Source organism: Cynocephalus volans, chromosome 1 (assembly GCF_027409185.1).
Source record: "Cynocephalus volans isolate mCynVol1 chromosome 1, mCynVol1.pri, whole genome shotgun sequence".
In the NCBI taxonomy this organism is placed as follows: Eukaryota; Metazoa; Chordata; class Mammalia; order Dermoptera; family Cynocephalidae; genus Cynocephalus; species Cynocephalus volans.
Genome location: NC_084460.1, coordinates 185,899,432 through 185,919,890, shown reverse-complemented (window position 1 = coordinate 185,919,890; position 20,459 = coordinate 185,899,432). Strand labels below are relative to the sequence as shown.

Genomic DNA, 20,459 nt, shown 5'->3' with positions numbered 1-20,459 from the left:
CAATTTTATCCTTTTGAGATTTGTTAGGTGGGATTGGAGCAGTGCTTACCTTACAGCTAATTATTATTCCTTACTACTGAGGCAAAACCCTTTTATATAGTCTATCCAATGCTCTGTGAATCATGAGATTTTCCAGTCTGGCTGGTGGGAACAGGCATGATTTCTGGCCCTTTTGAACATCAGGTCCCATTATCTGTAATCCTATCATTTGCTGCTTTTCCTGGTCTCCTGTCATTTTGGGCTGATCAGTATTCAGCAGAATGCTCGAGGGGAACCCTTTGCAGGTTTCTCCTCTCCAGTGCTCTGTTCTGTAAACTCTAGCTTCGTCATTCTTTCTGGACTCTCAGTTGTCTCTTCCTCTCAGGTAATCCCTCTGGAGCCACCTGGGTTCCTCCTGCTTGCACTGTGCATGACCTGGCTACTCTTTGAAGGAAAGCATGTGTAATCATAGGGCTCACCTCACTTGTTTTCATTCTCTGAGGGATTCTTGTCCTGTGCCTAGTGTTCAGTGTCTTGAAAACTGTTGTTTTATATATTTTGTCTTTTTTTTGGGTTGTTTCCACCTGCATGATCTGTGCAGTCCCTGTTATTCCATCTTGTCTAGAAACAGAAAATGTCCTAGTTAACTACTGAGCCACCAACTCTAGGCTAGACACTGTTCTGAGTGCTCTACCCATAACCAAATATTCTCAACAACCCTGTGAGGTAGAGACTTTTTACTTTTCTTGTCTTGCTGGTGTGTAAATTAAGACACAAGTTAAAAACTTGCCCAGTGTCATAGTTTTTAAGTGGCAAAGATGTGATTTGAATTCAGATTCTGGCTTCGATAAGCCAATTTTTTTTTAAGCACTTTATATTGCCTTCTCATATACCCTCTTTGCCTTTTCCTTTTGATTAAAATATTGAAGGTACAGCTTTGGAATAGAGTGTAAAAATACCACAATTTTGGCTTATTAGGGTGGTGGGATGTCCCCCTCTTCCTAATTTCTCTTATGTTTATAAGAGAAAATAAAGTTGAATTTTTTTTCATGAACATGATAAGCTTATGAGTCATTTATCATCCATATTTAAAAAAATTTCCATCTCAGCCAAAAGTATGATTATATGAGAAGTTCTAATAGATCAAAGCCATTGAAGTTAAGAGCGTTCTCAAAGAAATTAAAATTAAGCAACTGATGCTATGTAAAACGTTTGTAGGAATTTTAACTGATACATTTCTAGAAGAAAAACTCCCATAAGCATTCCCCTCACCATTTAGTTTATAAGCTGTTATATCCATGCTCTTCTCAGTGCCCCTGTCCCTCCATTGGAAAAGTACTCTGAGTTAACCTAATAGCCAGCACACAGTAGATGACTTCCTTATCTCTGTATATTAGAACTGATACTTAATAAGTTAAAATATTTTGAATTTCCTCAGATTTTCTCCTTATTTTTCTCCTAGGAGTTTAAAAAACTCCTTTCTGCTTCATTTGAGCTCCCTTAAAATTAAGGAAATTAGCCATTTGTCATTTTGGGATTATTTTGCACATTTTGTCTTAACTTTTTAAAAATGAGCTTTTGGCCATATGTAAGTTTTAAAATTTTAATATTGTTGGTTCAGTTTGTGTTTTCAGAGACCTCTCTGTTAAGCTTGCCTCTTTGAGGAAATCGACTGAAACTGTGATAATGCCTCTCTTTTTAATTTTATTAATGTGGGTAGTTCCTGTTTGTATCTAAGTTTAAGCAGTTTGGTAATCTCAATTGATAATTTTAAGCAAGTTGCCAATTTGAGCGCTGTTTTTGACTGTGGGGGTGGGAACCTAGTTTGTGAGTTTTCGAAATTGAATTTCAGTATAGTTTACATTTGTTTTTTGGGTTGATTTCTCTCCCTCCCACCTTACCCCTTTTGGGTTTTTTTTTTTTTTGATGGGCTTCGTAGTTGATCCACCTGAAGAAGTGGGAGCTAGTATTTCTGTCACATCAGATGAGCTAGAGAAGTTGCTCTACAAACCACAGGATGGTGAATGGGGTCAGAAATCGAGAGATGAAGAATGTGACCGAATTATCAGTGGTATAGATCAACTTTTGAATCTGGGTAAGTTTTTTTTAGGGTGAAAAGTTCTGTTTTCAAGTTTTCCATAAAAGTTTTTAAAAATAGCGTAATTGACGTGTTCTTTACAACAATTTTTATTACATTTTGGTTTAGTCTATAATGTTAAATGTAGCTCTATCTTATGAATGATTTGTAGAGAAATATCACTTAGAGGTAATGGGTTTATTAAATAAAAACTCTTCTGTCTTCCCTAACAGATATAGCAGCAGCTTTTGCAGGCCCAGTTGATCTATGTACATATCCAAAGTACTGTACTGTAGTAGCTTATCCAACTGATCTTTACACAATTCGAATGAGACTTGTTAATCGATTTTACAGGTTAGTAGAAATTTGCTTTCAAAACAGTTTAAAAAGCTATTTGGTCATAACAGCTAAGGTTAACAAAGAGGTGTAGGTAGTGATGGTTGATGGTGAAGGTGGTGGAGTTGGGGGCCAATTAACACTATTTTGTTTCCTTTTCCTCTTTTGTTAAGGCATTGTGTTAGATGCCTATGGCTAGGTATGGGGAGAGCTGGCATAAGATAAAATGTCATGTTTTAATCCTCCATCTTTAGTAGTCTGATTTTCCTAGAAGTTATGTTAGATATGATATTTGTTTTTATTTGTATGCTAAAATTTCTGTTTAACTGCTTTATTTAAAAATAAAATTTAATTAGTAAATAATTGGACTTTGGCCTTTGATGAAAGAATTCAGGGGTTAACCTTTTATCTTTGGCTTCTAGAGCACTGGTAACTATAAAATTTCCTATTAATGATGTTTATAGCAGTTGATGGTATTTTATAATTCACCTACTTTGATATATTACTGTTACAAAAAAGTTCTCGATTCCACATTTTTGGTGTAATTTATGTCTGTAGTTAAACACTGGAATGTGCATTCGAATCAGAAACCACTTTGCCAGTTTAAGCGATTGATTCTCTTAGGGTTGATGGTATTTAACATAGAGGATTTTCTCCTTGAGTTTCAACAGTTTCAAAAGGTACTTGTAGGCAGTGTGAAAAGGATAAGGGTTGCTTTGTTGGTTTTTCTGTATGTGATTAAGTGATCTGTTAAGATTTTGGTTCCTAAATTATTTTCTGCAGTTTAATGTCCAATATAATTGCTTATGACTATGATCAAGTTGACAACATTAGAAAGTTATTCATTATAACTTTGCACTTATGGTTTAATTAATATGTCATGCTGGTTTAATTAACATACTGGATTTTTTTTTTTTAACTTGGTTTCTGTCTTTTCATTTTCTAATCTCTAAATTGCTTACTTTATTTTGAAGGAGGCTGTCTGCATTAGTCTGGGAAGTCAGGTATATAGAACATAATGCCAGAACATTTAATGAACCTGAGAGTGTAATAGCAAGATCAGCTAAAAAGATAACTGACCAACTTTTAAAATTTATCAAGTAAGTAATCTCGTATTGTAGATGTTGTGTCGAACTGACTTTGCTTGTTGTGCTCTTATAGCTATCTAGTTTTTATTTTTTACTTGGAATTACACTCTTTTAATGTTTTACTTTAGATGACTTTATATACTTATTATGGTTATAATTTCGAAAAAGGAATGAGAAATTGAATAATTAAGTTTCTTTACTTTTTAGAATTTTGAAATAATTTTGTACTATAGAGAGTTGCCATACACCCTTCATTCAGTTTACCCGTAGGCGAACATCTTATATAACTTTGGTATACTTATAAAATGTTAAAAAATTAACCTTGGTACATTACTGTTGATTAAAGTATAGAATTTATTTGAATTTCACTAATTTTTCACCGATACTCTTTTTTATTTCAGGACCCAGCCCAAAATCCCCATTGCATTTAGTGTTTTGTTGTTTTAGTCTTTTTCAATCTGTTCCTCAGTCTTGTCTTTTCTTTTCTGACCTCATCATTTTTAGAATGTTGGCCACTTAAACTTTGTAGAGTGTACTTAATTTGGGCTTGTCTGGTCTTATGATTAGATTGAGTTTTAGTCTATTTTGGATTATATCCTGTGAAGATGGTTTGTACATATACGGATATTCCATACATTTTCTTGCATTGGGAAATCAATTTGGAATCATAGAATGAAAACTGACCTGGAAATTGAGATCCGAATTCTTTCTAGCTTACTTACACTGTTCTAGTGAACATTTGTTGGGGCTTTGTTCAATTTCTTCAGCTTCTGTTTACTTTAAAATAATAAATTTTGCTATATGACCTTAAATGCTCTTTTCATATAGCTGTAAAATCTCTTTGAAAGAGTCATATATTGGGGAAAGTAATTTATAAACTGTGCCATTATTTTCAACATCTAGCTGAAAACTGGAGAATAACTGATTCCTGTCAACTTTCCTGGCTTGATTCTGTCCTGTGTCTTGGGGACTCGACTAATTTATCTCTTCCCCAGAGTCACCTTTTCTAATTCAGGAAAATCACATATCCATTTTCATTTCCTTTATGCCTAGATATCCCTACTTTGCATTCTTTCTTCTTCTGTGCGTACAGTGAAATTAAGATATCTAGTTTCTACTAGATAGCTCTACTTTCTACTTTCTTTTTTCCTAACATTCTCTTTTATCCCAAATCAACTATTTTTATGGGACTTACCACATGGATAGTGCTAGCAATGGTACTGAGAAACTCATTCAAGTGTTCATCCCATTGAGGCCTTACATATGTTTATTTCTGGATTACCAGCTTAATTTTTGTACACATTTAACTACATAAAAAAACTTAAGATTCTAAATTAGAATTTAAGATGGCCAGTTATTTTCACAGAGAGTTGAGTGAAAACCTGGTATTCTATTTGAAATGAGGTATGTATAGATTGGGGAACTGTTGAGATTTTAATGTGTAGTTTGAATCCTTGGCAACAGTAAGTACATCTGCATACTATTAAAGTGAAAATTTGTTTTTTAGGAATCCAGATTGTACAAATATCTCAGAACTTTCTAACACGTCTGAAAATGATGAGCAAAATGCTGAGGATTTGGTATGAAGTTTGTCAAATTTTATGATTTTTGTTGCTTTCAAATGGTAATTTAAAAAACAGTGAGTGAAGTAGAAAATGCTGGTTACCGAATATCAATTCTTGCTGCATTCCAGAGAACTATGAAAAAGGGCATTTGATAAAAGTATATTGTTTTGAATTATCTAGATGACCAGTAAGGTAATTTGTTCTAGCCGATAATTGATATCAATTAAAATATATGTAAACAAATAACTTTTAAGTGTGGAGTATGTTGTCTTTCTAAATGTTAGCTAATGAAGGATGTATTATAAAAAGTACCTTGGAGATATTTTTGGTAAAACCAGTATCTTAGTGTTGGGTAATCATAATTAAAAATTAATGAACTTGACCATGCTCAAAGTGCCCTTCATCCTTTACTCAAGGTGCTACTGAAGTGTAAGATCACAGGCAGATAGCAATGGTGTTGTGTAATTTCATTTCATCCAAAATTAGGCTGTGGTATGGAGTTGCAGGAAAGATGTTCTTTAAAAACAATATAATGTTAATTTCTACACAAACTCCTGTTATAGTTTCCTGGGGTTTTTGCTAATATATATTGGAATAAAAATGGATATACTGGTTTACAGGGAATAAAAAAATGTGTAGAACACAAAATCTAGGAAATATAGGAGACCACGTATTTCTGGAGTTTTATGGGTAGAAATAAATTTAAAGCTGCTTTGTGCGTTTTCTATTTAGGAAATGCACAAAGCAACTTTTTATGGCTATGTTTTTTAATTTCTGAATTAGTACATGTTCTTAGGGAATGTGAAGAAGGGTTAAGAATGGCTGGTTTTCTGAAGCCTGGGAACTGCAACAATCCTCTGATAAGAGTTTTTTTAGTTTTTGTTAATAACATGTTATAACCCTGGTAAGATCAAATGTCTTTGATATGCTTTTTATTAAGATTATTATATGTCTGATGAGAATTTTAAGACTTAAGGGGTTCTGATTTTATTTCTAGGATGATAGTGATCTTCCTAAAACATCTTCTGGAAGAAGAAGAGTAAGTCACTTTGCATGATTGACTTGTGGATCTTGTTCTTTATTTTAAAATCAACTTGATTTGAGGTTTTGCCATTGAAAAGTTATATTGATACAGATGTTGAATATTTTATAAGAGAAACGGGAAAAATCACTGAAAGCAGGATAGTTAGGAAAGGTTTTAGTTGGAAGAGTTGGGATTCAGACTGTATTCTCAGAGTGAGATGGTATAAGAAGAGGACATTAAAAAAAATAAGGGATATTAGAACAAAGGCAAAAAAGTAGGAGGGTATAGCTTGTCCATGGGCTAGTAAGGGCACTGGCCTGATGGGTGTAGAGGTTAAATGTTGGAGTGAGCAGAGTGGCTGTATCTGGCTGTTATGTTTGGAGCAGATTATGGTGATATTGAAATTCAGGGTATTATTTAAATTTAAAGTAGAGAATCACTTGCACAGCTAAAATGGATAAATAGAATTTGAAGGATAAGAAGATGGGTATTGTAAAGAGATGAGTTAGGAGTTCATTGCAACAGTGTAGTACGAAAGGATAGGTACCTCGTCGAGGATAGTGTTGCTTGACATGGAGAGGAAGGGAAGATGATGAGATGTTTTAAGTGGAAAATTAAGGTTTGGTGACTCAAGTTTTTAAAAATGGTGATTTGTTGGGGAAATGAGGTTGAGAGGTGAAGGAGAATGACGTGTAGAAATAAGTTTAGGAAATTGGGTAATTATAATGGGGTGTCATCATCAATTAGCCCCTGAAGTTTCAGTGTAATAGGTTATTAAAAGTAAAGGTTATTAATACGAAAATGCTTAAAACATTTTAACACAGGTGATTTAAAATTTTATCCAAATACCCCTTTAAAGTGTAAGCTTTTTATCAAGTACTAACTTTCACCGTATGCTTGCCCCGAGTAACACCAAAAGGTTAGACCTAAAATAGTCTTATCTGATTTGTCATTTTTATATAATTTCATTTCTAAGTATACTCTCAGTGTTTAGTATCTGTATTTGTTTGGTATGTCTGCTGTAGCAAATGACAAATTTAATTACCTAAACAATAAAAATGTATTATCTTACAATTCCATAGATTAGAAGTTTGACATGGGTCTCACTAGGCTAAAATCATGGTGTTGGCATGGCTGGAAACTCTAGGGAATAGTTCTTTGTCTTTTCCAGCTTCTAGATGCTGCCCCTCTTCCTTGGCCACCTTCTTCTGTGTTCAAGCCAGCAGCATATCATCTTCTAATCTCTCTCTCACTCTGACCCTTCTGCCTTTCTCTTATAAACAACCTTTGTGATTATATTTGGCCCAGGCAGTTAATTCAGGATAATCTTCCATCTCAGGGTCCATACTGTTAATTACATCTGCAAAATGTCTTTTTCCATGTAAGGTAATGTAGTAATAGAGTCTGAGGATTGTGGACCTCTTTGATGGGGCCATTATTCTGCTAATCACATTGTCGAATGTGATGATTTATATTTTGTGAAAACAAATTTTATGAACTTGGGAGAGAGGTGGTAGAATAGCCTTTCATCAGATAATGTGCCCTGGTTGCAATATGCTTTTCATAGGTAATCTTGTAATTTTTCTGAAATTGGCATGTTATGTTGACATGTGTTATTATTGCTAGTTTTTACATATCATTTATGAAAAGATATGTTTAGAGCAACATTTGTGACATTATTGGTGTTTTATAGAAAAGTGGATTTTTCCAACTAGAAAGACAAAATCTAAAGTAGACACAATTCTTCTGACACGATACAGAAGACGACAACAGCTCAGTTGCATTTTTACCACCATCTTATAATATATACCGTAGTGTGATTTTTCCCAAGACTGAAAAAACTTTCAAATTTTGTGAATGTATTTTCAGGTCCATAATTGGAAAAAAAGGAGCAGTAGAGCTCCCAACTATGTTGAAAGCAACTGGAAGAAACAGTGTAAGGAACTAGTGAACCTAATTTTTCAGTGTGAAGATTCTGAACCATTTAGACAACCTGTTGATTTGGATGAATATCCAGTAAGTTTCTCTTATTTGAATGTTTGGGGCTTTTTTTGTTTTATGGAGAGGAGATTGGGGTAGAGGTGTTTAAATTAAACTTCAGAGAGTAAGATGTCTAGGCTTTATGCTAACTTTTTCCCTCTTACCATTAAGTTAGCTGCTGTTTTATTTTACACAGTTTTCTTGAATTTATAGACACCCTTGTAACTCACTTAAATTCCAAGTTAGTTAACCAGTGTTACATAATAATGAGAGGGTTCTACATGATTATTATTTAAGTAGGCCCAGCACCAGGAAAACAATGAATTAAATAAAAGTGTCTGTCTTCTCCACAAATAGGGGAATTGGAAGATGACCAAAAAAAAAAAAAAAAGAAATCAGGGTATAACAGCACAGATTTACTGTAGGAAGCTTGGAAATTAGAGAAGAGTATATTGCAGGGGAGAAAATAAAAAACCAAACCATGTCCCACTATCAATAGGTAGACATTAATATTTGGTATATTTCCCTTTTGTCTGGGCCTCTTTTTAGACAGTACTGATGAATCTTCAGATCCTTCTGATCTTTTCTTCTTTCTTCTATCATTTCGAATATTTTAGATATGTTTACATTTCTAAAAGCAGGAAATGAGTCTGTGAACTAATTACTATTTTTGAAACCTAGGACTACCGAGATATTATAGATACTCCAATGGATTTTGGAACAGTGAGGGAAACCCTAGAAGCAGGAAATTATGACAGCCCTATGGAATTTTGCAAAGACATCCGGTTGATATTTAGCAATGCAAAAGCATATACGCCAAACAAGAGATCAAAGGTAATTTTTTTTTTTTAATTTTATTTTGTCGATATACATTGTAGCTGATTAATGCTCCCCATCACCAAAACCTCCCTCCCTTCTCCCTCCCCCCCTCCCCCCCAACAATGTCCTTTCTGTTTGTTTGTTGTATCAACTTCAAATAATTGTGGTTGTTATATCTTCTTCCCCCCCCCGTTTGTGTGTGTGTGTGTGTATGTGTGTGTGTGAATTTATATATTAATTTTTAGCTCCCTCCAATAAGTGAGAACATGTGGTATTTCTCTTTCTGTGCCTGACTTGCTTCACTTAATATAATTCTCTCAAGGTCCATCCATGTTGTTGCAAATGGCAGTATTTCATTCGTTTTCAAAGGTAATTTTTTAAAGTGGTTTATTAAAAAAAAAAAAATGCACGATTTGTGTACTTTTCCACTTGATTATAGAGGTTGGAACATTAAAGATAAGTGAATTAAAGTAAGACTGCTATAAAGAATAGAGCTTTTGCCCAAATATCTGCAGTTTTTCCATACAACAGTTGACATTTATCATAATCTAAAGTGTTATGAACAAATGAGGCTTGGTAGGAGTGAGGGTACCAGTAGAAAGTGAACAAATCTGATACAGAATATGAGAAGAGTTTCGTATTTTTATACATATCTTTAAAAATGGAGTGGGAACATCGATAGAGACTAGAAGAATATTAAACATAATAAAAGGAAGATCTGAAGTGGGGGTGGGACTTCTGACAGCATACTGATATTTTGTATCTGAAGAAGTAACACATAAGCTATCTGATTAAGAACAGAAATAGCACATTTCTAAATTTTTGTTAAAATGTTAATGTGTTGGATAACTTTTCAAAACTTGGTGAGGTATAATAAATATACAAGGAATATTAAATAAATATACAATTAATTTTTACAAACATTCCACCCTTGTAGCCAGTGTGCTGGGGAATTAAAAAAAAGAAGTTAACTATGGTGTGTGCTCTCAAACATGTATATCTTTAAAAAGGAAAAAGACATGAACAAAATTTATTTTCTCTCTGGAAAGAAAGTCTTACAAACGGTGAATATTACAAAAACCCAAGCTTGGAAAAATGTTAGGCTTGAATATTAAACTAAATAAGCACTTTTGGATGTCAAATGTAATGAGTTCTCAAATTCAGTATTATGAAGAGTTATGCTATGTGATCAAAAAGTTTTATGGTTTAGTTCTTATATTTCAATTGTTGATCCATTTGAGTTAATATTTGTATATAGTGTGAGGTAGGTGCCCAACTATTCTTCAACATGTGGAAATGTAGTTGCTCCACCACCATCTGTTGGTTCTTTCCCATTGAATAGTCTTGGCATCCTTGTTGAAAATCAGTTAGCTATAGGTTTATTTCTGAGTTCTTAATTGTATTCCATTGGTACATATATCTGAATGTCTACATGCCAACTAGCTTTGTAGTAACTTTTGAAATCAGCAAGTGTGAGTCCCAGCTTTGTTGTTCTTTTTCAGTTTTTGCTACTTGGCATCCCTTGCAATTAATTATGAATTTGAGGATAGGCTTTTCCATTTCTGTAGAGAAGGCTGTTGGAATTTTGTTAGGGATTTCGTTGAAAGTGTAGATTGCTTTGGTTGAGAGAGTATTGATATCTTGCCAATATTTAGTCCTCCTGTCTCTCATCATGGGATATCTTTCCATTTATTTATGTAATCTTTAATTTCTTCCAGCAATGTTTTGTAGTTTTAGTGTGTAAGTTTTACACCTCCTTGGTTAAATTTATTTCCAGGTTTTTTATTATTTTAGATGCTGTTGTAAGTGGAATTGCTTTCTTAATTTCCTTTTCTTATTGTTCATTGCTGATGTGTAGCAACATAACGGACTTTTTGCACGTTTACCTGGTACCCTATGATTTCTCCGAATTTATTTATTAGCTCTAATGGCTTTCCTGTGGATTCTTTGGGAGTTTCATATATATATATATATATATATATATATATATATATATATATATATATATGGTCACGTCATCTGTGAATAGAGGTAGTTTTACTTTTTTCTTTTCATTGTTTTGTGTAATTCTTTTGGCTGGAACTTAAAGTACTATGTTAAATAGCCGTGGTGAAAGTGGGCATCTTGTCTCATTTCTAATCTTAGGGGGAAAGATTCTTAGTCTCTCATCATGTATGATATTAAGCTGGGGGGTTTTCAAAAATGCCCTTTGTCATGTTGAGCTGGTTTTCAGTTTTAGCACCCATTTTTGTTAAATACTGTTAATTTTCAATTCAGATATATTATTGAGTTTTCTATGAAAACTAATGAGAAAGCATATATGAAAATAGTCATACTTGAGATAATCAAGTTTCACACTTAATGATGGAGACAAGAAATCATCTTAAGTTGATGACTCAAGTTTTAGTATGCAGGTTTGAAAGAAAAGAATAAGAAATACGTATGTAAAATACTGCAAATAATTTGCAATATTTTCAAAGATGAAGTAGGATAAATTTTATGTATTCACTTGTGTGTATATACACATATATATATATACACATGAGGGTACTTCAAAAATTTGAAAAATAGAATTAAAAGATAATACGAATCTTCCCATGAACTTTTGGAAGACCCTTTGTATATACATTTGTATATGAGAAGCATATAGGAAATTCTTGTGTCTCACACTTTTTTTTTTTTTTTTTTAAGTTTTCTGGTGTTGGAGTGTCACCTGTATCTAGTGCCATGCATAAGAATGATATTCAACTTTCGAACATTAGACTTTTGAACTTATCTTCAGGAGTAATTGCAGAGGAATATAGGGTACTTCTGTAAACATACTGCTGTACCCAAAGTTATTTATAGTGGTATTCATATCACATTACTGTTCTTTCAAAGATTTAATGTTAATTATAAAAATTATTAAAACATAAATAATCTTTCAACATGGATTAACGTTCTAGAATACATTTAGGTTCTAGTATGTATTTTCTTTTACTGGATGTAAGGGATCCTTTTGTTTGTAGTTCATATTTAGAGCTAGGTGGCATCAAAGCAGTCAAATTGCAAAGACTGGTGTAAAAGTGCTTTTGTTCCTTTATATCAAAGAGACACTGCTTTTTCCACCTTAAATAGCAACTTTAAAAACCAACCAACTTCCCATCTAACTTTAGGAGAGCGTACATTTTTGGGTTTGTACATGCAGATGGGAAAATGAGAAAAAAACAGTAGTGATTCATTGACATACAGACATCAGTCCTGGTTCGTTAGGTTCTAGAGAGTTGTTTGATTTAAAACTTTCTTCTCATCTGAGAGGTACGTATTTGATACTTGCTGTTTCCTTCATGTCATGGAAGGGAGGGGATTGGAAATAGATAACATAGGTAACAGCCATTATCTACAAGCAGTGATATAATACATTGCAAGTAGTCTCAGTGATTAAAAAAAAAATTCTATTTGGAAATACATTTTAAAAAGATATTTGTAATTCTAGTTTTGTTTTCATGTCCTTGCAGATTTACAGTATGACCTTGAGATTGTCTGCCTTATTTGAAGAAAAAATGAAGAAAATCTCTTCTGATTTTAAAATTGGTCAAAAATTCAATGAAAAACTTAGAAGAAGCCAGAGGTTCAAGCAAAGGCAAAATTGCAATGATGTCAGTCAGGCTAACAAGAGTATCAGGTGAATTGGTTAATTGGTTATAGCAAGCTTTGTATGCTTTTGTTTCCTTTGGATTTAAGGTTATGATGACACGTCTTTGATTTTATTGTGCCAAAATTTCTTAATCTTTTCAGAGTACCGTGTATTTAGAAAAGATTAGTCATAGGTTTTTATAGCTTGAAAGCATTTCTGTGAATATAGAGTTGTTGCATTGATTTGTAATTATGTAAATTTTTAAGCATTTAATGAAAATTATAGATTATAAAAATCTTACCAAGGATTCTTTAAAGTATTATTTGTCTTTTGCAAAAGAAATGGCTTTTTAATGTATAGAGAGTAAAGTGATTACTATGTGTAGCCTTTGAGCATTTGATTGCGTGAAGAGAAATGTCTACTAGATACAGTGTACTCTCAGTGATACTGAGGATTAGTTGTAAAGAGGAAATATGGAATGAAGGGTAATTTTATATTAATTTACATTCTATCTTCTTTGACTGTGTAGCTTTCCTTAATATAAAATGTACAGGTACTTTGAAGGGTTGTAACATGAAAACTGAGTTGTGCAATATTTAGTTTGTTTCCATGCATATTTTGAATGTACAGTATACCATCGATGGGGTTTCTTTGTGGTTGCTCTGAGGATTATACTGTGCATCTCAGTTTAAAACAATCTATTTCATATTCTTTTTTTATTCCAGTACATATAGGAACTTTGCTCTAGAATAACACAAAGGAGGAGGGAGGGAAAGGAACTATTATTGTCATATAGGTGACATCTATATATGTCATATTTTATGCAATTATATTTTAATTAAGAAAAGGCTAAAAATTTACCTATGTAGCTACCATTCCCAATGATCCTTATAAAAATGTGGGTTTGAATTATCCACTGTTGACATTTCTTTTCAGCCTGAAGGACTTTAGAAGGTGTGCTAGAAATGAATTCTCCCAGTCTTTGCTTATCTGACAGTGTCTTAATTTCACCTTTGTTATTGAAGAATAGTTTTGACACATATAGAATTCTTAACACACTTTTTCTTTAAGTATTTTGAATGTTTAATCTCACTGCCTACTGACTGCTATTGTTTTGAAGAGAAGTTAGCTATTAAACTTACTGAGGTTTCTTTCTTCATACATACTGAGTTTTCTCTTTTTTTCTTTCAAGATTCTCTCTTTATCTTTCAACTGACCATGATGTGTGTGGGTGTGGATTTCTTTGAGTATATCCTACCTGGTATTTGATTAGCTTTGTAGATGTGTAGAGTAATGTTTGTCACCAAGTTGGGAAGATTTTCAATTATTATTTCTTCCTGCCCCTTCCTCTCTTCTCCATTCAGGACTCCAATTATACATATGTTAGTACAATTAATGTGGCTCTCTTCATTTTTTTTTTTTTCATTCATTTTTTTTTTCTTCTCTTCCGACTGGATAGTCTTTATTGACCTGTCTTACAGTTCACTGATTTTTTTTCTTCTATGAGGTCAAATCTGATGCTGGGCCTGTCTAGTGTATATTTATTTCAGTTATTGTACTTTGCAACTCCAGAGTTTCTATTTTGTTTTTTATAATTTCTCTTTTTATTGATATTCTGTGTTCGAATCATTGTCATCATACTTTTCTTTAGTTTTGTAAGCATTTTATAATAACTGATTTAAATGTCAATATTTGTTAAACTAAGTCTGATACCTGGATTCTCTTGAATTCTGTTGAATTTATTTTTTCCCTATGAATGTGCCACACTTTTCTGTTTCTTTGTATGTTTCATGATTTTTTGTTGAAAACTAGACATATTAAATATAATGTGGCAACTATGGAAATCTCATCTTTTCTATGGTTTTTTTTTTTTTTTTTTTTTTTTTTTTGTTAGCATATTGTAGCAACTCTGGATTCCGATCCTTTTTCCTCAGTTATGGTGGTGGTTTCTGGGTTTTTTTTTTTTTTTTTTGTTCAGTGACTTACCTGAACTAATTGTGTGGAGTCTGTTTTCACTGTAGTGTTTGGCGTTTGCTGCCCCCCCCCCCCCTTTTTTTTGTTTGTTTAATTTTTTTTATTTTTGAGCCTGGCGTACTAGATGTCTTCCTTTAGTCAGTCAGTATAGCTTAGTGGTTAGAAAATGTTCCTCAAATGTTTTGAGTAGGTAAGGCTTCCATCCTTTTCTGAGGGAGGCTGTGTGATGGGGTAAAAGTTCAGGCAGTTTGCAAGTCTACCGTGGCTTTTACTTTCTGCTTGTATTTTTTTTACCAAACATAAAGGTCTCAAGGTTTAGCCAAGAATGAGTAAATCAACAAGGCTTTTTGAATCTGTGTCCATCCTTCTAGATTCCCAGGAAAATGATGGAGCTTTTCAAAGACTCCTGTGGCTGCCTCATTTCCTAAATCTCCTTTTAAAATTTGACTGAACTCTTGCTTGCTCTAACACTATCACAGCCTTAGGCAGCTGTGCTATTGGCCTTCCTGGATTGTCAGTAGTCACTAGTGTTTTTGGTGACCTGTGCATGTAGCTTTTCTGTGGAGCTCCTAAATCAGGCCAACTCCCTTCCATCTGCTGGTCCTCGCAGCTGTCATACCCAAAGAAGTAAACGCGCGTGCGTGTATGTGTGTGTGTGTAAGTGTGTGTAAATAACTGGGAGCAATATGCCATAGACTCCACTGTTTTTACTTAAGTTCAGTAGTAGTTTTTTTTGAAAAAGCACTTTTCAATTTGATCAATGACTTAGTTCTGTTCAGCTATTTTGCATCTTTTAATTCAAATATATAAATTATGTACAAAGTACTATGTAAGTCTCCCCTCACTGCTTAAGTTTTCATTTTTAAGAAATTTCAGAATTACAGAAAAGTTGCAAGAATAAATTCAAAGAACTCTTATTATTTATTTTGTCTAGATTCACCAGTTGTTCACATTATGCTACATTTGCCTTATTGTTGCTTTACATATGTTTTTTTTTGATTGAATCATTGAAAAGTATTTTTCTGATATCATGCTTCTTTACCCCTAAATACTTAGTGTTGATTTGCTAAGAATGACATTCAAATTCTAATCAGATATCTTATTTATGTTTCTACAATTGACTCAATAATGTCATTAGGACAGAATTTTTTAATCTCAATCCAATCCAAGATCATGCATTGCATTTAGTTGCTGTCTGTATAGTCTCTTTTAATCTGGAACTTTTTTTTTTTCAAATTATTTCTATGTCTCCTTGACTGGCATTTTTAAAGAGAATGGGTCATTCATATATAAAATGACTCTATTTGCATTTGTCTGTTTTTGTGTAGGTTTGATTTTTTTTTTCCCCTTAAGAAAGCTCATACTTTCTCTTTATACCAAGGAAAAGTATAATGGTTAAGAAGGACATAGGAAAGAAAAGTAAAGGTTTTACTCTTGAGGTATTACCACTCTTGTCTACTGATATAAATCAAGTTTATGATAAATATATGTATTTTTTCTTTTTATATTTATCTGTCCTCCCTTGGTTTCAATGGCAGTTAAAAATTTTGACAAGCTTAAATTTTTTTTATTATTACATAAACAGTTACTGCTTTTAAAGAATGGTGATTGTCTTTAATCTCAAATGTCTTGATACCCCAGAAAAGGCCACTTATCTTTTTGTTTTAAAGGAAAATAGGATTATGTTAACATGAATATTATCCAGATTTGTAACTTGCCTTAAACTTTATTCTCCTTGCCCATAATCCATGGCTCAGGGACCAACCATGGCGAATGGGTGCTTAGATAAAATCAGTCTGGTCTTGGAAAAGAACTAATTCCAATCTCTTTTTCAATCTTTCCTCTCTGTGTCAGTTTTCTTGGTTTCTCTTAATTTTATACTGTCTTTTAAGAACATATAAATAGGAAACTAGAGAGAATGTTATATTCTGTGAGGCTTGAATTTGTAATATGAGTGAATGCCTGTATTACGTAAATGTTGGTTCCTCTTAGCATTTAATCCAAAGACCCTAAGGTATTCAGTAAAATTTTCTGTAACTGTTACTTGAGTCATTTCTTCATTACTCCAAATTTGAATAAAGTGATGTCAAGTTTAGAGTAAGGAAATGTTAACAGTAGTCCATGCTAGAATACGATGTTAATAGTGAATATTTTAATGTCTTGATTTTAGAATTATTCTCAGATTAAAAAATAATACTTTTATTTAGGTATTCTCTGTGAACCAGTTATATTTATGTTTTATTAAATATTGTTTCCTTTGTTCACATTTTTGACTAGAAATATCAAGCAGAAGCGGTTAAAATCTCAGACAAAAGTAATTCCTGAGTTGCTAGGGTCTCCTACCCAGTCTACCTCAAGTAGGACAGCTTATTCTACAACCCACAAGACAAGTGCTGGTATCTCTTCAGGTGTTACTTCCGTTGACTCTTCAGATTCAGCAGAATCATTGGAAAGAGTGAGAAGAAACAGACCTATAAGTGTAACAAATGGTTCTACGTTATCTGGTGAGAAGTGGACCATTATATTACTCAACTGTTGAGCATCCGTGTGTGTAACACTGCCAATTACTATGGGTGTAGAGGCAAACATAAAGACATGGCCTTGATATTGAAGGAATTTACAATTTAATGGAAGACAAAACTAATAAATAGGGAACAATTAGAATATGTTTGATAAGTATTGTACTTTGCAAATGATGCAGCCACATTATGCAAATTTGAATCCTCCAAATTTTAAATAATGTGATATAAATATTCCTCATACTTTTGCAAAATTTGACATATTTGTATCTCCTTAAATAAAAAAAAGTATTGATAATCACGTAAGTTCAAAGCTGATGACCTAGTAAATTCTAAACCGTTTATGCTGTTGTCATTTGGTAGCTTAACTGTAGCTGATGCTAACCCTTTATCATCATTGTGTACACAAGGCTGTGGTATTTATGTACTTCTGTGTTGCTCTGAGTGATTTTGGTGACTTGTGGTGACAATATACTATTTACTATTATAATTTAATGCCTTTTATATATCTTATATTACTCAATATTTCATTACATGGTGTTGATAGTATTGGAAAATACACCCACAGGTAATTTCTTTTCTTTTTCTTTTTTTGTTTTTTTTGGTGGCTGGCCATATGGGGATCTGAACCCTTGACCTTGGGGTTATGAGCTCCACAAGCCACTGGCCAGCCCCTGCAGACAAAATTTTGTAATGGAAGAAGTGAGCCATGATAAAATGCTATGGGGAAGGTCGGACAAGCTGCTGTGTGCCACGTAGAATTATACAGTGTCTTAAGGGATACATTTGTGGTGTAAAATGTTCAATCAGAGTATGCTGGGGTAATTGAAAATGGGACTTAGGGAGAGGGGGACACTTTTCAAGTAGGGTAGCAATTACAGGAAAAAGAACTAAAGGAAAGAAGGATGCACTTTGTGCCTTTGTACATAGGAAAAGCTTGCATTTTGCAGATGGTAAAAAGAATAGAATCAAACTGGTAGAATGCAGCCACAGTTTAGAAACTGTCAAGCCTAGCAGAAGAATTTAGATGACTTAATTGGGTCCCTTATTGAGTGAGGGAGTCACATGCTCAATTCTGTTTCAGGAAGGTTATTTTGGCAGTGATGTGGAGGGGAGGGGAAGAGTCTGGAAAAAGGGAGTCAAGGTGATGGGTGGTGGAGTTTAGTATGAGCAGTCAAGGAGAACAAACAGCAGACCAATTTCAAAGGAAGAAACATAATTTGGTGGTTGATTATCTTTCTAACATAGCCACTTTCTTCTCTAACGTAGAGTTGGGTTGATTATGGACCTAAATTTTGTCTTTTAACAATATGTTCCCACTCATTTTGATGAAGTTTTTATTCAGTGATGGGTACATAAGAAATGAGTCTGGATGAAGGAAAAGGAAATTTGGGTTTCCTGTCTTGTGCTCATACTGGGGCACGCACTCATGAAGTGGAGTAGTGGGGAAAATTACTTGTACTATTTAAATTATTTCTTTATGTTTCTTTCTTTCTTTCTCTTGCTTTCTTTTGTGTCTGTGTGTAGCATGTAGAAATGACCTTTCTTGAGCTGAATGCATGTATGACACAATTGTGCTGTTAAGAGGGGCTACTGGAGAGGGATCTAAAAGTATATCTTCTGAAATGCTGGATTTGAAGCGATTGTGTCTTTTTTATATGAAATATCACAGAAGGAAGTAGATAGTGGGGCTAATTAAAGTTTTAAATGGAAATTTGTTTTAAAAATAATTTTCTGAAGTATTTTCTAATCTAGTCCAGGATTAGTATGTTACTTTTATAAATACAAGCACAAACTTGATTTAGAGCACTTATTATGTTCCTTTTAATATCAAAATTTTTTTCAGCTTTTCTTTGGAACAGTTTAAAAAATAAGTATTTAAAGCATCTGCTTTTTAGTATAATGTTATGAAATAACTGCTTGTTCATGTCTGTAAAGATAGGAGAATATATGTTATCAACTATTTACACTTCATTATTTTTAGAAAGTGAAATGGAAGATTCCTTAGATACCTCTTCTTCATCTTCAGCTTCAAATAGTTCAGAGGAAAGCAAAGAGAGTCCAAGAGCTCATGAATCTTCCTTACATAGTGGGCTATCCAGAAGCAGCAATCTCAGGGTGACCAGAACTAGAGCTGCTCAAAGAAAAACTGGTAAGAGATTCAGTGGTATTTTGGAGGAATGTAAAATCAAGAGAATCCAAAAGTTAAACATTGAATGGATTATTGATTTAATGCATGTGCATATGATTAAACGCCCTTTAGGCCTTTCAGCTTTAAAAAGGAAATCAATTTTGGCATTAAAAAATTAAAGAAAATCACTAAAATAATAAAGTCTTTAAAAAATGTTGAAATAAGGAAAACCTTTATAATCTTATTGTTAATTTATTTCTAGGTCCTGTTTCTTTAGAAAATGGATGTGGCAGAAAAGCCATTCGAAAGAGAGTCTATTTAAGTGACTCTGATAACAATTCATTGAAGACTGGTGAAATTCTAAAAGCCAGAGCTGGAAATAACCGAAAAGTCCTACGAAAGTGTGCTGCTGTGGCTGCCAATAAGATAAAGCTAATGAGTGATGTAGAAGAGAATTCTAGTTCTGAAAGTGTCTGCTCTGGTCGGAAGCTGCCTCACCGCAACGCTTCTGCTGTAGCTAGAAAAAAGTTATTGCAGAATTCAGAAGATGATCAGAGCTTAAAGTCAGAAATTGAAGAAGAAGAGCTAAAAGATCAAAATCAATCACCACCAGTGTCCAATTCTCATGCTGCCCAGAATACTGTCAATGAATCTGAAAATGGAGATTCAGAATCAGAAAGTGATTTGCGGGTAGCCCGAAAAAATTGGCACACTAATGGTCACAAGTTCCATATTCCAGTAACTTCTAAAACAAAATTTCTTAAAATAGCGTCTTCTGAGGAAGACTCTAAAAGTCATGATTCAGATAATGGACATAACAGAACTGCTGGCCCATCAACATCTGGGCAGAAACTTAAGGCAGAGAGCATCTCAGAAGAAGGAGATTCTGAACCAGGAAAATGTGGTAGTAGGAAATACAATACATTTCGTAAGAATGCTAATTTCTTTAAAAAAGCAAAGATCTTGAGTGATTCAGAAGACTCTGAATCTGAAGAACAAGATAATAGAGTGGATGGTAGATGTCACAAAATGGAAATGAACCCAATTTCAGAAAATCTGAAATGTGAACCTATTGCTATGTCCCAGTGTTTCTCCGATCATGTATCTGGAACTGATTTAGATTCAGGTGATGACAAAACAAAAGAAAAAACAAATAATTTTATGAAAGGTAATTCAAAATATTTATTTTGGTTCATTGATTTAATCTCACTGTCCTTTCTCTATTTCACATATTGATTTTCTTTACCCTTGAAACTTCTCTTTGCTATTTCTCCATACTCCATGCATTCTCTGTTAGCCTTTTCTGTTCATTCCTTTTATTCTTATATGCATACATAAATGTTTATTGACT

General features: G+C 33.4%; 1 protein-coding gene across 1 annotated transcript in view; it reads left to right on the top strand.

Moving 5' to 3' along the window:
• Positions 1-20,459, top strand: part of BRWD1 (bromodomain and WD repeat domain containing 1) — a 119,275-nt gene that overhangs the window by 87,279 nt on the left and 11,537 nt on the right. The window contains exons 30-40 of the mRNA XM_063078496.1: positions 1,919-2,074; positions 2,290-2,410; positions 3,367-3,492; positions 4,988-5,060; positions 6,043-6,084; positions 7,939-8,085; positions 8,731-8,883; positions 12,366-12,532; positions 16,736-16,962; positions 18,962-19,129; positions 19,371-20,276. Of these exons, the coding sequence (XP_062934566.1) occupies positions 1,919-2,074; positions 2,290-2,410; positions 3,367-3,492; positions 4,988-5,060; positions 6,043-6,084; positions 7,939-8,085; positions 8,731-8,883; positions 12,366-12,532; positions 16,736-16,962; positions 18,962-19,129; positions 19,371-20,276 (2,286 nt within the window). The remainder of the gene's footprint in view (positions 1-1,918; positions 2,075-2,289; positions 2,411-3,366; positions 3,493-4,987; positions 5,061-6,042; positions 6,085-7,938; positions 8,086-8,730; positions 8,884-12,365; positions 12,533-16,735; positions 16,963-18,961; positions 19,130-19,370; positions 20,277-20,459) is intronic.